Source organism: Parasteatoda tepidariorum, chromosome 2, assembly GCF_982258835.1.
Source record: "Parasteatoda tepidariorum strain Cologne lab strain chromosome 2, Ptep-v5.0, whole genome shotgun sequence".
In the NCBI taxonomy this organism is placed as follows: domain Eukaryota; kingdom Metazoa; phylum Arthropoda; class Arachnida; order Araneae; family Theridiidae; genus Parasteatoda; species Parasteatoda tepidariorum.
Window position 1 is genome coordinate 35,013,891 of NC_141756.1, and position 14,165 is coordinate 35,028,055.

The 14,165-nt window shown below is 27.8% G+C and overlaps 1 protein-coding gene across 4 annotated transcripts in view; it reads left to right on the forward strand.

Moving 5' to 3' along the window:
• Positions 1-571: 571 nt before the first annotated feature.
• The window catches only part of ND-75 (NADH dehydrogenase (ubiquinone) 75 kDa subunit), a 29,534-nt gene continuing 15,940 nt past the window's right edge, over positions 572-14,165 (forward strand). The window contains exons 1-8 of one of the 4 annotated variants that reach the window (XM_087157194.1): positions 572-702; positions 4,661-4,731; positions 5,653-5,750; positions 6,668-6,775; positions 6,858-6,934; positions 8,404-8,485; positions 10,895-10,959; positions 12,446-12,709. In XM_087157194.1, the coding sequence (XP_087013320.1) occupies positions 4,668-4,731; positions 5,653-5,750; positions 6,668-6,775; positions 6,858-6,934; positions 8,404-8,485; positions 10,895-10,959; positions 12,446-12,709 (758 nt within the window). In that variant the 5' untranslated portion in view covers positions 572-702; positions 4,661-4,667. Of the gene's footprint in view, positions 703-1,033; positions 1,277-2,333; positions 2,469-4,660; positions 4,732-5,652; positions 5,751-6,667; positions 6,776-6,857; positions 6,935-8,403; positions 8,486-10,894; positions 10,960-12,445; positions 12,710-14,165 lie in introns of those variants that run through there. The other 3 variants (XM_087157192.1, XM_087157193.1, XM_087157195.1) reach the window with 3 other exon arrangements.

The window sequence follows — 14,165 nt, forward strand, 5'->3', positions numbered from 1 at the left end:
TTCTTCCGGTTTAAGGACGCTTGTTATTGTTTACATTTGACCACCCATCCAGGATGGGTGATCGTGTAAAGCTAAGGGTGGTGGCGCTAGTGGTAAAATTGCTCTTTCAAGACTTCCGGGTTACTGCTTCCGATATATTTTTACGCCGCAGATTGAAAAAACGCGCCACCATATTATTGCATCATATCTTTTGCAGTATTTCACGTGTACCGAGTTCTTTCTTTCAGCCTTTAAACTTCAGGATTAACATATTAATATTATAATCATTAGAATATTTTCTAATTAGTCTAACTTAAAAAGATATTTTTAAAGATATTTTTGGCAACATTTTATTCAAATGTAGCCAAATAAGGGATAAAATACAAAACATGGCAAACCTTAAGAATTATTCACAATGAGATATTAACTTTCCAAAATTTTTTTTTGGCCTTACGTCCTCTGAGAATCAATACATTTCTGAAAGCTCTTATGAATGGTACAATTATGTTTAGATTTGAGCCCAAATTACAATAACAAAACTGCATAGAATATTTGGCTTGTTCCCACATCGCCTCGTAGTCATAACATAAGCGGAGGGATACACCGGAAATTTTCTAAATTTCTTCCGGTTTAAGGACGCTTGTTATTGTTTACATTTGACCACCCATCCATAAGACTTTCGGGTTATTACGATTTCTGATTTTTACGCCCAAAGTGGTTAAGGTACGCTATAGCTTTTATAGTTTATTTCTTTACTTGTACTGTTTACAATATAACGCCTTCTTTCATCTTAAATATCAACAAAACAAACAACAAAAGATTTCGAAAGACTCCGCAAGCCCGCTTTGTTGAAACCTAAAAAATAACAGTGATATTTTTCGAAAATATAGCCAAATGAGAGATAACATTTAAAATATGGCAAACCTAGCCTTTTCATGCCATAATTTTAATTTGTTTAACATTTTTTTAGGCTTACAACTAGTTAAAATTTTTAAATTACCGAAGACTCTTATAAATGATAAATTGCGCGCTTATTCCTAGAATATTAAAAATTTTCACACATCGCATACGAAGCATAACATAAGCGAAGGGATTCACCGGAAGTTTTCTAAATTTTTTTCGGGCTGAGGAAGCTTGTTATTTTTACATTTCCATAAATGCGGTTTTTTTCTTTATAACTGTAACCCCCAAGACCTTCATGGAAGGTTTTGATTGTTGATTCCGAAACGTAAACATTAAATCTGGTAACATTTATGTATCTTTATTCTTTAAATGAAATACTGACATAATTTTTAAAGTAATTTACAATAAACAATTAATTACCTCACTATATATTTTGCTTTGTTGCATTTGTCAATCATAAATAACACCTTATTTAAATTTCTTTAATGTTAATTTGTAAACATTTAAATACTTTTTCTAACTGTATTTTGTCTATAATTTGCCTGCTTAATTTTACATTTCTCCTCTTTTGATTCTTGGTTATTTACATCGTTTTGACTTAAAAATTTGAGCTAAAATTGAAATGTAATGAAAATTGGATGTCAACTAAGCATCCAATTTTTCATGATAATCTATTCGTAATTTATTTTGGAACTCGTGATAGTTTTCAGTTTATGTAATAATAAGGTATAGTTTCTCTTTAAATTGAATCCTACTGCTTTTTGACCCTATTTAAAGATGAATTATTCTTCAATATATAACCCCAACGTTACCTATCAATACACAAATTCTGATACTTGCTTGAAATCTTAAAGATGAAGGAAAGTATTCAGTTGAAAACAAACAATTTATAATTAAATGTTATGAAGACTAAGTAAATTTGAAAATTTATACAATGTTTCTCATTATTAGATTTTGAGTATTTATTTTATTATTGGTTGTGGTATAATCAGATCATGGTTATTTGTCCACAATCATGGTTTTCATAAACGTTTTTTTCTTTCTTGTTTACGAAATCTTTGGGGGAGATTTCCGTATCATGATCTGTAGCAGAATAAATGGCAAGTCTTGGAAACTTCCGGGCAGTGGCCCCTGAGAAACTAAAAAAATCATCACAGCTAATTCGAAAGGTATAACTCTTAGCCACCCCTGGGCAAACATCTACATAAATTTTATTGTTTTTAAATTTGCATGTTTGAAATCTATTTGGCACCTTGGCGATTGTAGTTGACGCAACAGATCCTGATACGGAAATATCCCCAAATCTTTTAGATCAAATCCAGCTGTGATTTGTTATTTTTTATTAGAATAATATAAAAGTAGCTGGATGTAAAAGACAAAAGATAACATATTCTTTAAAACTTGTCTAGTTGACCTCTATTATCAAGATTAAATTAAATATATGATAATAGGGTGCAAAATCTGACCAAAGCAAGGAAGCCATCCCCTCTGCAGAGGATCAAAATTTTGATGGCATGTCTTCGGATCATCCTCAGGGATGCTTTCCAGACTGTCGCCAATAGCACATTGTGCAGCTCTAGTGCAACGTAAATAAAGTATTTTCCTTCCTTTTATTGTAGGTACTGATATTCTTCTCAAATGCTAAATCCAGACATTAATAATAATCTCACGTCTGATGATCACAACTGATCTCACTGATACACATCTTTGTGAATTTACCACATGGGAAAATTATGAAAGGGCTTTTTTAACAAATTGGTGAAATGCAATCAAAATAATGTTAAGTTTTCTAGCTGCAAATAGTATAAATGTTTTTATATTTTGCTATTTCAAGAAATAATTTTTAATTAACAAATTGTATGCATTACTAACTGCAAACAGTCTCTTGGAAAATATTTTTTAAAAATAAATCAGTGTAGGAGAGTTTCGAGATAAGGGATGCATATTTTCACAAGTAAAAATTTGCACTATTCACTTTTAAAACTTTATCTTCTTTTTTTTCTTCCTGACATCACATTAAAATTAAAAGATGTGAGGACTAACACTGGTTATATAGTGCAGGGGTGGCAAACCTTTATACACCAACTTGCCATTTTTTCTAAAAAAAAAATTTTATGAGGTCATAGACGTGCCGTTAAATAATTTTGACTTCGTGATTATTGGGAAAATAATAATACGAAATGCTATCAACTCAAACTCATTTACATTGAAAAAAAATACATTTTGCCATGTCTTAAAACAACTTAAAGTAACATCAGTGTAACTTCTGTTGCTGCAGATTCGATGACAAATAACTTATATTAGGTTGTAAGATGTTAGTTTAAGCAGGACTGTTAATTTTTTTTTGCTAGTTATTTATTGTTAGCTTGCTTTTTATGCTTATTAATTGTTTTTTTAGCATTAATTTTTATTTTTTTTATTAATAATTTCTTATTATTTTTTTTGTTTTTGTGAATTTTAATTTATCATAATGTAATAACATTTGTGTAATAATAATTCATAGTGTAATAACAATTGTGATTGGTGGCGTGCCCAAAATATTGTGTCTCGTGCCATTGGTTCGCCATCCCTGATATAGTGGGCCAATTACTTGGAAATTTTAATCACATCTTTTTTAATGTGCATGTACACTGTTATACAGATCTTAAATTCTAATTATCAGTTATTTGAAAGTGAGGTTCACATTCATATTCTATCTTAAGAGATTATTACAAATAAAATTTACTAGCTGTAACTAGTTCACGAAAAATAAGGCTTATTCGTTTTGGGATTATTATTAATGTTTAATTAATGGCAATGACCGGTGTTATCTATATTGTGTTAAAAGTACCTTGAAACTCTGGAATGCTTGACAGTTTGGAAAGTTCCGATTTCAGAAACTAGTGAATTGTAGATATCGTACTTTAAAGCCAGTAGAAATATCAAAAGTTTTGGGTCTAAAAAAAATTTTTAAAAATTATGTTTGATTCTGTCATGAATAAACATTGTTTTTTTTTTCTTTTTTTTGTTTGGTTTCAATTCTACAGTTAACTAGAGGATTAACTGTGATTAAATCTATTTATTTTCGTGTGTGTGTGTTTCTTTTTGTTGTTGTTTTTTTCAATAATTATTGTTTCAGATTTCCTTGTGGTTTTTAAAAGTGATTTTTTTTAAATATAATTTTTTTTAAATATAATATTACAATACACAAATTTCCTCATTTTCCCTGAAATTTGAAATTCTTAATGTGTTTCTTGTCATGAGTTGAACAAAATTGTCCTAATCTTAGAGGCCTGGACTTTCAATGTTATACTGTATTTTTCTAGGTATATACATACTCAGTGATAGTAATTAGGTAGATAAATACCGTTAAATATAAAGTTTTTGATATTTTTAATAGTAAAAATTAAACTGAAATCTTCAATTACGTTGATAGATTAATTATTTCTATAAAAAGGATAAGCAATCAAAATGTTTGTCTATAACTTAATTTGTTGAACATTCTTTTTTCTGAAACTAAATTGATTTTATCTAGAATTTAAAAAAAAAAAAAAAATATTTTTAATTGTTTTTACTATTTTCTATTGCATGTTCTACTAAATGATAGAGTTTTGTATTAATATCTTAATTTTCAAGCAAAATATTGTGGTTATGTGAAACTGATATTTTAGAATATTTGTTACCATTGAAATAAGTTTAATGCTAAAATATTATTCCAAACTTCTGAACAATGAATGCATGTTTTAGAAAATAGTTTATATTTATACATTTTGTTTTAATGATTTGTGTATTTTTTCAGATAAAAAATGTCACACCCTTTTTGGAAATCTAACTTACATAAAACATTTCTACCTTGGCTTATACAAAGGGGTAAATATTTAGAAATTCATTTCTGTTATTTACTAATTAATGTAACGAGGCAATAAGTATCTCATATCAATATAAAACTAAAAAATAATAATTTATAATTTTATTATTTGGCTTGTAAAAATATATTCTTTATTAAAAAATCCATTGAAAAATAGTTTTAGCATATTATGTAAAAAATGTTTTCAGTATTCTTTGGTTATGAAAATTAGTATGTTATTTGTAATTATTAATACATTATGTAATTTGGATTGTGTAATTTGGATTTGTAGTCAAATACAATAGTATATAATTTGATTATGATTAAATTAAGTTCTACTAAGCTTCATTACGTAAAACCTTGAAAGATAACATATATTTTTTGTTTGTTTGAGAAAAAAAAATGTCATGCAATCATAAATAATTGGGGAAAAAAATATGTTTCTGAGTGCAATCATCAAATTAAAAGTGTGTGGCAACATTTTAAACAAAAAGATCATTAATTAATGAATTTGATTCAAAATGGTACATAGTTTTCTTATTTTTTAAAAAATATGTTCTATGTATTATTATTTATTTCTGTGATTTTTCTACTTTTTTTCTATTTTATGCTTCTTTTTTTTATTTATGAGAATTTTATCTCTCCTGGAATATGAAATTGCTTTAAATTTGTATTTATTTCTAATATTCATAGCAAGTTTATTTAAAAGCAGAGTTAATTATTATATTATAGAACAGAGCTAATTATTGTATTATTAATTTAAGTCATGAATTATTAATTCAATAAAATTATTTGGCTATTTTTCAAATTGGTTTTGTTTGTAAAATACAAATGGAAATATTTTCTGTTATTCTGTCTCTAAGTAAATTATTAAAAAAAATTTCTAATTAAGCCTTCCTTTTTTTAACTCGACCTTCATTACAAATTGCATCATATTTTTTTAGCAAAGAATGTTACTGCAGTGCAAGCAAAACCAAAGAAATTAGAAGTTTTCATTGATGACAAGCTTGTCCTTGTAGATCCTGGTACTACTGTACTGCAAGTATGTATTATTCTTCTGTTGCTATATTACTTTGAAAAAAATTATGTAAAAAGTTTAGTGTTGAAATCATTGATTCATCTCTGACTTCTTTTTTTTTTCTATTTACAATCCTAAATGATGTTGAATTCCTAATTCTGTTAAGTCTGATGTTTATCATGAAAGGCTCCTTTATATTAAATTTTTTAGGAATTTTTTTTTCAGTGAAACTTCCTATTGTACTGGTTAATATAAATTATTGTTCTATATATTATTGTTCTGCTGTCAATTTTTTGGGGTAATTTTTTCTTTTATCTAAAAAAAGAACTATCAACAAATTATTTGATGCTACCAAAATTTCTTTAGTCATTTTCAAAGTGCGGAGAAGTTATCCATTTTGAAGAAATTATTTCATATGGCCTATATTTTTGAAAAATTTTATCTTAACTATTAGCAGAGTTTATCTTAAAAGCATAGCAAAAACAAAAACTGCTACATTTCCCATTTTTTAGATTGCAATTCAGAGGAAGAAAAGAAACTTGTGTTTTCATAAAATAAAACAATCTAATAAAAATTGGTTTTGACTTTTAATTTCAATTTTTAATAAATCATGTACGTTTAGTATTTTACTTATTTGTTTGATATATTTAACTTAATTTAGTGAACTTGGTGATTAATTAGATAGTTATGTTATATAATTAAAAAAAAAGACTTCAAAAATTTTTTTAATTTTTTTTAAACATTTTTAAGTTGATAGCTAAGTAATTCATATTTTTTAATTAATAGATTTTGCTATATTTTTTGATAATATATACCTTAAACATTTAAATGTTTGATATAAGTATTTTTAAAATATATATTAGCTAAGAATTCAAAAGATTTTAGAATTATCTATTTCAAATAGTGTTGTTACTTTTATCAGACTACTTTCTTTCCCTTAGGCAGCTGCTATGGTTGGTGTAGAAATTCCTCGCTTTTGTTATCATGAAAGACTCTCCATTGCTGGAAATTGCAGAATGTGTTTAGTTGAAGTGGAGAAGTCTCCCAAAGTAAGCCTTGTTAAATTTCATCTAATACTTATTTCATTGTAATAAATATTTTTAAATTAAAATTTTTTTCTGTTTTGAATAGCCTGTTGCCGCTTGTGCTATGCCTGTTATGAATGGATGGAGAGTTAAAACCAACTCCGACATGACGAAAAAAGCCAGGTTTGTCTAAAAAGCAACTATTTTTTTAATCAACTATTTTATTTTATCCCTAGTGTTGTTGAGTATCTGATTTGTTTTCAATTTGTAGGGATTAAGGCTCAAATTCTGTAACCTTGTGATTTAGAACCTAACCCAGAAAAGAGAACTCTTGAATTAAACATTGAGTTTAACTTTCCTTTGGTTTTTAAACCTTTTAATGGAAATAATTCAAATGTCTTAAATTGTATGAAACACCAGGAAAATATCCCACATATAACCCTAAAATTTTTTCCATCAGCACTGTGGTGGTGTTAGCTGGAACTATGTACAAGTTAACAAGAGCATTGCTATTGTAAGGATTTAAACCTGGGTTGAATAAAAAAAAACATCCCGGGGTGATTGTATTCCGGGGGTATCCTGGAAATCCGAATTTTTCGAGATATCCATCTGGATCTAAAAATAAGAAGCAAGAAATATGATTTTTTTCTAGGAATATCGCGGAATTCCGCATCTCTCAAGACCATTGGTTCTCGGACTTTTGCAAATCATAAACTTGTCATCCAATTAAATTTTTCAGAATTCCTTAGTCTAAAATTCACATTTTGAAAGTTTCAATAATTCCCGCTAACGAGACACTTATATACATGTGATTCTTCTACCAGTTGGCATAAATCCATCAATTGATTCTTTTAGTTTGACAGATTTTCTCCATTTTGGATAGTTGAAACTGTGCAGGAATCCGCTAATATCACGATTCTCATTCACGCGGTTAGAATATCAAGCATCGATTTTGTATTTACCTAATTCAAGTTCTACCTTGCAATTTGTATTCATATGGTTAAGAAATCGTACATCCCTATTCTTATTCACACGATTTTAAAAATCCATTGCAATTCTTGTAAGAACTAAGATTTTTCTTCAATTAGGTATTAAAAAGGTGTGATATTCATCATTGGTTGATAATTTAATTACAAATTTTATTTAAAAAAAAATTTTTAAATATGAAACAGGTATGATATATAAATTGATATCAATTTTTTTGCACATAAAATTTCAATATAAATACAAAAATTTAAACTGTATTATTTACAAAACGGAAAATTAATAAGATTTTTTGTAAGAATACATTTTTTTACAGATAAATTATGTTAGATACTTGTTTTGTAATCAAATAAAATATAGTGTTTTATCAATTTATACTTGCTGTTAAAAGTAGTTAATATTTTACATTTAAATTTATTAAAGTCTTCTCTTAAATATCTATCTTTTTGAAATTATATTTGAAGCATTTCTTATTGCATTTCTGTTCTTGCTACATATAAATCTTTTTGTTATACAGTTGTTCATTTTTTATGTTAAAGCTAAGTAGTTTGTGTTTTAATTGTTATTACAATGCTTTTTATTGGCAAACTATTTATTATAAATATTTAAAATATATTTTTCTCATATAAAATGCCATGTGAAATTCATAAAATACAAATATATTTCAGAGAGGGAGTAATGGAATTTCTTTTGATAAATCATCCCTTGGATTGCCCTATTTGTGATCAAGGAGGTGAATGTGACTTGCAGGTGATTTTTTACTACTGTTTGAATATTATTTTATAATAATTTTTTATTACATTACTTTTATTTATTTTTAAATATGAAATACTTTGAAAAATTAAGACAATTTACATAAATTTATTTAATATCATTGATGATTTTTAATAATTTATAAGTGTTATTAAGTTAAGGTGATAAAATAACTCTTCTACAAAAAATGTTTCAAACACTTTCTTTTTGAAATATCAACTAAATATTACATTTTAATATTATTGCAATGAAAAGTACTACACGATCATAGCTCTATAACTACTTAAAATATTTCCTACTTGTTGGTATTTCATTTCTAAATTGAACACAAGATTTTTTTCCCCAGACCATCTCTTTTCCACTTTTTAATATTTTCTGTTGTTTTTTTATCTTTCCAAGGATGTTGCAAGTTAACGACGATGTTGAGAAATTTTTATGTTACACTTTTTATTATGTATACAAACTAACAAATAAAACTTAAAATGTATAAATTTGCAAGGGTTTCAGTCAAGTACTTACAATTTAAATTTTTCAATGCAGCATATTTACAGAGAAACCTCCAGGAAAAACCACCTCTGTGTAGTGACAGTACAGAAGAAAACCTTTAGGAGAGACCATCAAACTCTCCCCCAGCAACCGGGAAATTTCGCACCAAATGTTGAAATAAGAAGACATGAAAAAATATTAAAACAAAAAATATAAATTAAACAAATAAGTAGATTCAAATGTGCTCAAAATATTAGTGAGTGGCTCTTATTTAGCGAACTCTTTTTGACGATTTGTAAAGGAGATCGAAAATACCATGTTGCAGTCAGAGTACACTAAAGACGATGCTATCATTGATTTATTTTTAGAGTTGAAAATTAAATTAGATAAAAAAAAGTTTTTTTTAAGAAAGCTAAGTATCTCAAACAAGCAAACCTCTTTTCATTTTTTGAAGCAACATATGTGTTATGATATAAGATTAAATGCGAACTTAAGCAAAATATAATTATTTATTTACTTAAAATAGTTCTATCATTCATAATTGGTAAATTTGTTTTTACATATAATTTTATAAGTTGGGGAGATTTTTTTGTTGCTAAATTTTATTCATTCATTCGGTTTTCACAGCGCCAACACAAGTGGCTTTTCCACTTCAAGAAAATAGCACTGATCAAAATTAAAATCGCTTGTGCAAAATCATGTACACTCGATAGCATTTTGAAGTTAATAGAGGTAACCCCTAAGAACGATCAACTTCCATTAACGACCATTTTACTGTGCAACAGAGAGTGGTTGCTCCCGAGAGGTTTCACTATGTATCCTAATTATTTTTTGTAAAGTTTAATGTCTAAGATTTCTATAATCTGTTTAGCTAAATCTTTTTTATTTTGTAACAGCTTTTATTTTTATGTAGTAGTTTATTCTTATTTTGTCAAAACCTTTTATTAACCTTCCATTATTCCATTTATAAATGCTTTAAATGCTATGTTTTCTGATATGTTGATTCATTAGTAATATGATACATCAATAATTTTGGTACAGAAATTAGCTGTAAAACATTATTTTTTTATGTTAAAATTGAGAATTTTCATCCCATAAAGCAGTACTTAAATTTTAAATATTTTTAGTTAATAAATTTGCTCTATTTTATCTTATTTCCTGTATAGTTTTTACAGACCTTATTCGTGACAAGTCCTTTAGACTTAATAGTTGAATCTAACAAAATGTTATGATATTAAAATAGTGGTACTGACCCTTTTTTTAGAAGAAAAATATTTAATTAATATTGAAGAGTCTCATAGCTTTTTGTGAATGAAACATTCCCTTACCAAGCCTATGGTATTGGTTTGTTTCAAGCCCAGACTCAAATTCAGGCATCTATTATAATTGAAGGGCTTACTTTTTTGCCATAATTGTACAACTGCACTTATGAGCAGTTGTAATTAAAAAATTATTTTCTTCTTTTTTTCATTATTTGTTTGATAATAATCCGGTTAATAACCTTTTACTACATTTAATTTGAGCATACATTTAGTGTAGGATACATTATTATTGCAAAAGTTTTATTGCTAAAGGTTCATGTTTAATATTTTCTTAGTTCAATTAAATGTAGTAAATGGTGCTAAGACTAACACAATGCTTGTTCACACTTACTTTCTGTTGAGCAATACTTTCCTACTTTTTTTTTTATCACTAATTAGTTTTATTACAAAGGTCTTGGTACAAAGTACATTATTTTTTTTAAGTTAAGTAAATTTATTACGTTTTATTATGATAAGAAATACTAAAATTTACATCCCGAAACTTTATTTTCAAAGTTCATTTCGAAATTTTATTTTTACTTATTTTTCAATTCTTACTTTGTATATTAAAATTTACTGTAATGTTACTTAATAGTAAAGGCATAATATGTTTTCTTAGGATGAAGCTATGGCTTTTGGAAGTGACCGCAGCAGATTTCAAGACATTTATTACACTGGGAAAAGGTACTGTGCCTCAATTATATTTCTCAATTTATAAGAGAAATTTCTAACTTGACACAGAGGTTGTTTTAAATTAAATATAAATTCTTAACAAGCAAAATTAATTTGTTTTTGATGTTTCAACAGTTTATGACATCTGTTAATTCATAAGCAAAATCTTACATTCAGGGGTCTACAAATTTTCCAGAAATCAGAGCCAGTTCATTGGGGCAAACATTATGATATCTAAAGTAGTTTAACCTCTTTTAACTTTTTATAACTTTTTCAATACAAAATTACTCTTTTTCTGGGGCCAGGATAGCCTGGTTGGTAGGACACTGGGCCCATGTCCAAGTGGTCGTGGGTTCGATCCCTGTCGGCCAAAGACTCTCCTTATAGTAAATGGTGACTGATGCACGTTAAATCCGTCGAGTCACCGAGTCCTCTGGTTCCCATAACAAATCAATACCTCTGGGGTAACTGCTCCAGGACTTTCCTTGTCTTCTGGATTGATTCAAAACGGAGTTGAGCATTAGTAGTCGTAAACCCAAAAATTGGATCTGCTGTTCAACGACAGAAAATTACTCTGTTGTGAGTCGTGATTGTTTAGTGGATAGAGCTTTTGTCTTCCAATGAGGCGATCCGAGTTCGAATCCCCAGCAATGGCTAGTTGAAATGAATCTGAATTCGGCTTGCATCCCCCACAGTGCTGACGTGAAATATCCTCAGTGGTAGATGGATCACTGGTTAGAGTTCCTTAGCCATCAGGCTAACCGTGGGAGGTTCTCGTGGTCTTCCTCTCCATGTAACGAAAATGCGGGCTAGTTCCATCAAAAAGTCTTTCACGAAGACAAATTTCTCCCAATACTTGATCCAGGAGTTCCCTTGTCTTCTGGATTGGGTTCAAAATTATAAGGCTACGGAGTTGAACATTAGTTGTCATAAACCAAAAAAATTGGGTCATCTGTTCAACAATGGTTATAAAATGAAATAACATTACTCTTTTATGAGTGATCCAAGGTATACATTAAATTTTAATTCTTATGAAATCATGCTGGCTTAAATCACATAAAATTCTGTTAAATTTCTAAAACTCCCTCTTTTAGTTTTTCTAATTTTTTTTTAAACAGAAATGAAATTTTATTCATTAAAATAAAATGAAATTTGTAAATATCCTTCTGCTTAAAACACATGATTATTTAGATAAACGATCTTTAAAGTATCAAAAGTATGTAAATGCATTGCTAGAAGAAAATAAAATTAAAATTAATGTGTTTACCTGCACTTATGCAGCTACCAATTTGTTTCATAATAGTGACAGTTGCATTAAAAAGAACTATTTCTTTAAAAACTTTAAATTTAAGTGTTATTTCAAATAGGTACCATTCTTAAAGTTTGCATAAATCTACCTTAAAATTATTTTTTTGATTTTTTCTTTCTTTTAATCAATTATTTACCTATTAATTTAAAAACTTTGAAAGTTTTACTAAGTGTTTTGTTTTATTTTTAGGGCTGTAGAGGATAAGGATATTGGACCCCTTGTCAAAACAATAATGACCAGATGCATTCACTGCACAAGATGTGTTCGGTTTGGAAGTGAGGTGGCTGGTGTTGATGAGTTAGGTACAACTGGTCGAGGAAGTGACATGCAAATAGGTACTTACGTTGAAAAAATGCTGGAATCAGAGCTGTCTGGCAACATTATTGATCTCTGTCCTGTTGGTGCACTAACATCAAAACCTTATGCTTTTACTGCTAGACCATGGGAAACTAGGTAAAATTTTGTAATTTGTTCTAGTACTGCTATTTTTATTTATCCAGTATTGATATTTTATTGCTCTTAAATTAGATTTTTTTTTATTTTTTGATTTACGTTTTCGTAATATCTATAAATTCTGTATGAAATCTTCATCCTAAAAAAACTGAAAATATTTTTCCAGTATTTTGCCCTGAAACAAAAACTCTAAAGAAAAGTATTTTACTATTGATCAATGCTTTATTAGTTGATCCCCATTGAAACAAAATTGGTGATACTATGATAACTATTTCGTGTTAACAGATAGCATCTTATATGATCAATCTTAAAAACAGTTTATTATGCTTTATTAATGATCAATTGAATTTTTTTTGCTTTGGTTTTGTTGCTGACGATGATTCCTGTTTCACCAACAAGCACTGATATTTAAAATCTCGCTATAAAATTCAAGAAAAAATATTTTAACATAATCAAGTTAAAAGATGTATCTCCCTTTTTGACTAGTTTTCACCTCACATAATGGCATTCACTCTCCTACCTGCTAAGGGAGAAAACAAATTCATGTCTAGCAAAAGAAGAAAATTGATATAGCATAACTCAAAAAGAATAATTGACTCTTTATTCACTTCCTTATCTGTGTTTTCACGCACAATATCCTTTTGTGTTAAGCAATGATCAGCTTTAAAATTTCATGTTAAAATATGGAGTTCAATATTATTACATTGTTTGCTCCCTGAACCAAAAATGTAAATCGATATTTCATTTTAAGAGATTTCACATTATCAAAGTTAAACTGTAATAGGCTATGGGACCAAACTATTGTGGTTTGTTTGGTTATCAGATATAGTAATATTGTATACCAAAACCATCAATGAGAAACGATTCAGTACAATTCAAATAACATTTTATCTAAAATTTAGTCTTGACTAATAAAATGCTCTAAGTTTGTGAGCTGAAGTGTACTTCCAAAAGATTAAGAAATCATCTCTAATTTTGCTTGAATAAAATTTTATATTCATGTGAGCATTTGTTAATTTGTTTACCTCTGGAAGGAAAAAAAACATAAGGGTTTATGACTTATTTACCCAGTTCTGAAAAAACTTGTAGTGCTTTATTTTTAATGTTGAATGTCCCAAATTTTTCTATTTTATTACTGTTGTAATATCGATGTTATTAAAAAGTAACATTTTGTATGGTTTACCTTGCATTTAGTTATAAAAACTGACATTGACTCTTCCCTAAATCCTAAAAGTAACTAAATTCTTAAGTATCTCATTATTTTATTTTATTTATTGATTACATATTTTGTGTGCACTATATGTTTACTTCAGATGTTCTGTTGATGTTGATATTCGTTATATTTAAATTTGTATCAGACATCCATTAAAGAAAAATAGTAATTGAAAGTTAATATTGATTTAGTTTCAAAATGTTGGTGTGCTAAGTGTTTGGCATTTGTTTTCTCATTTTACTA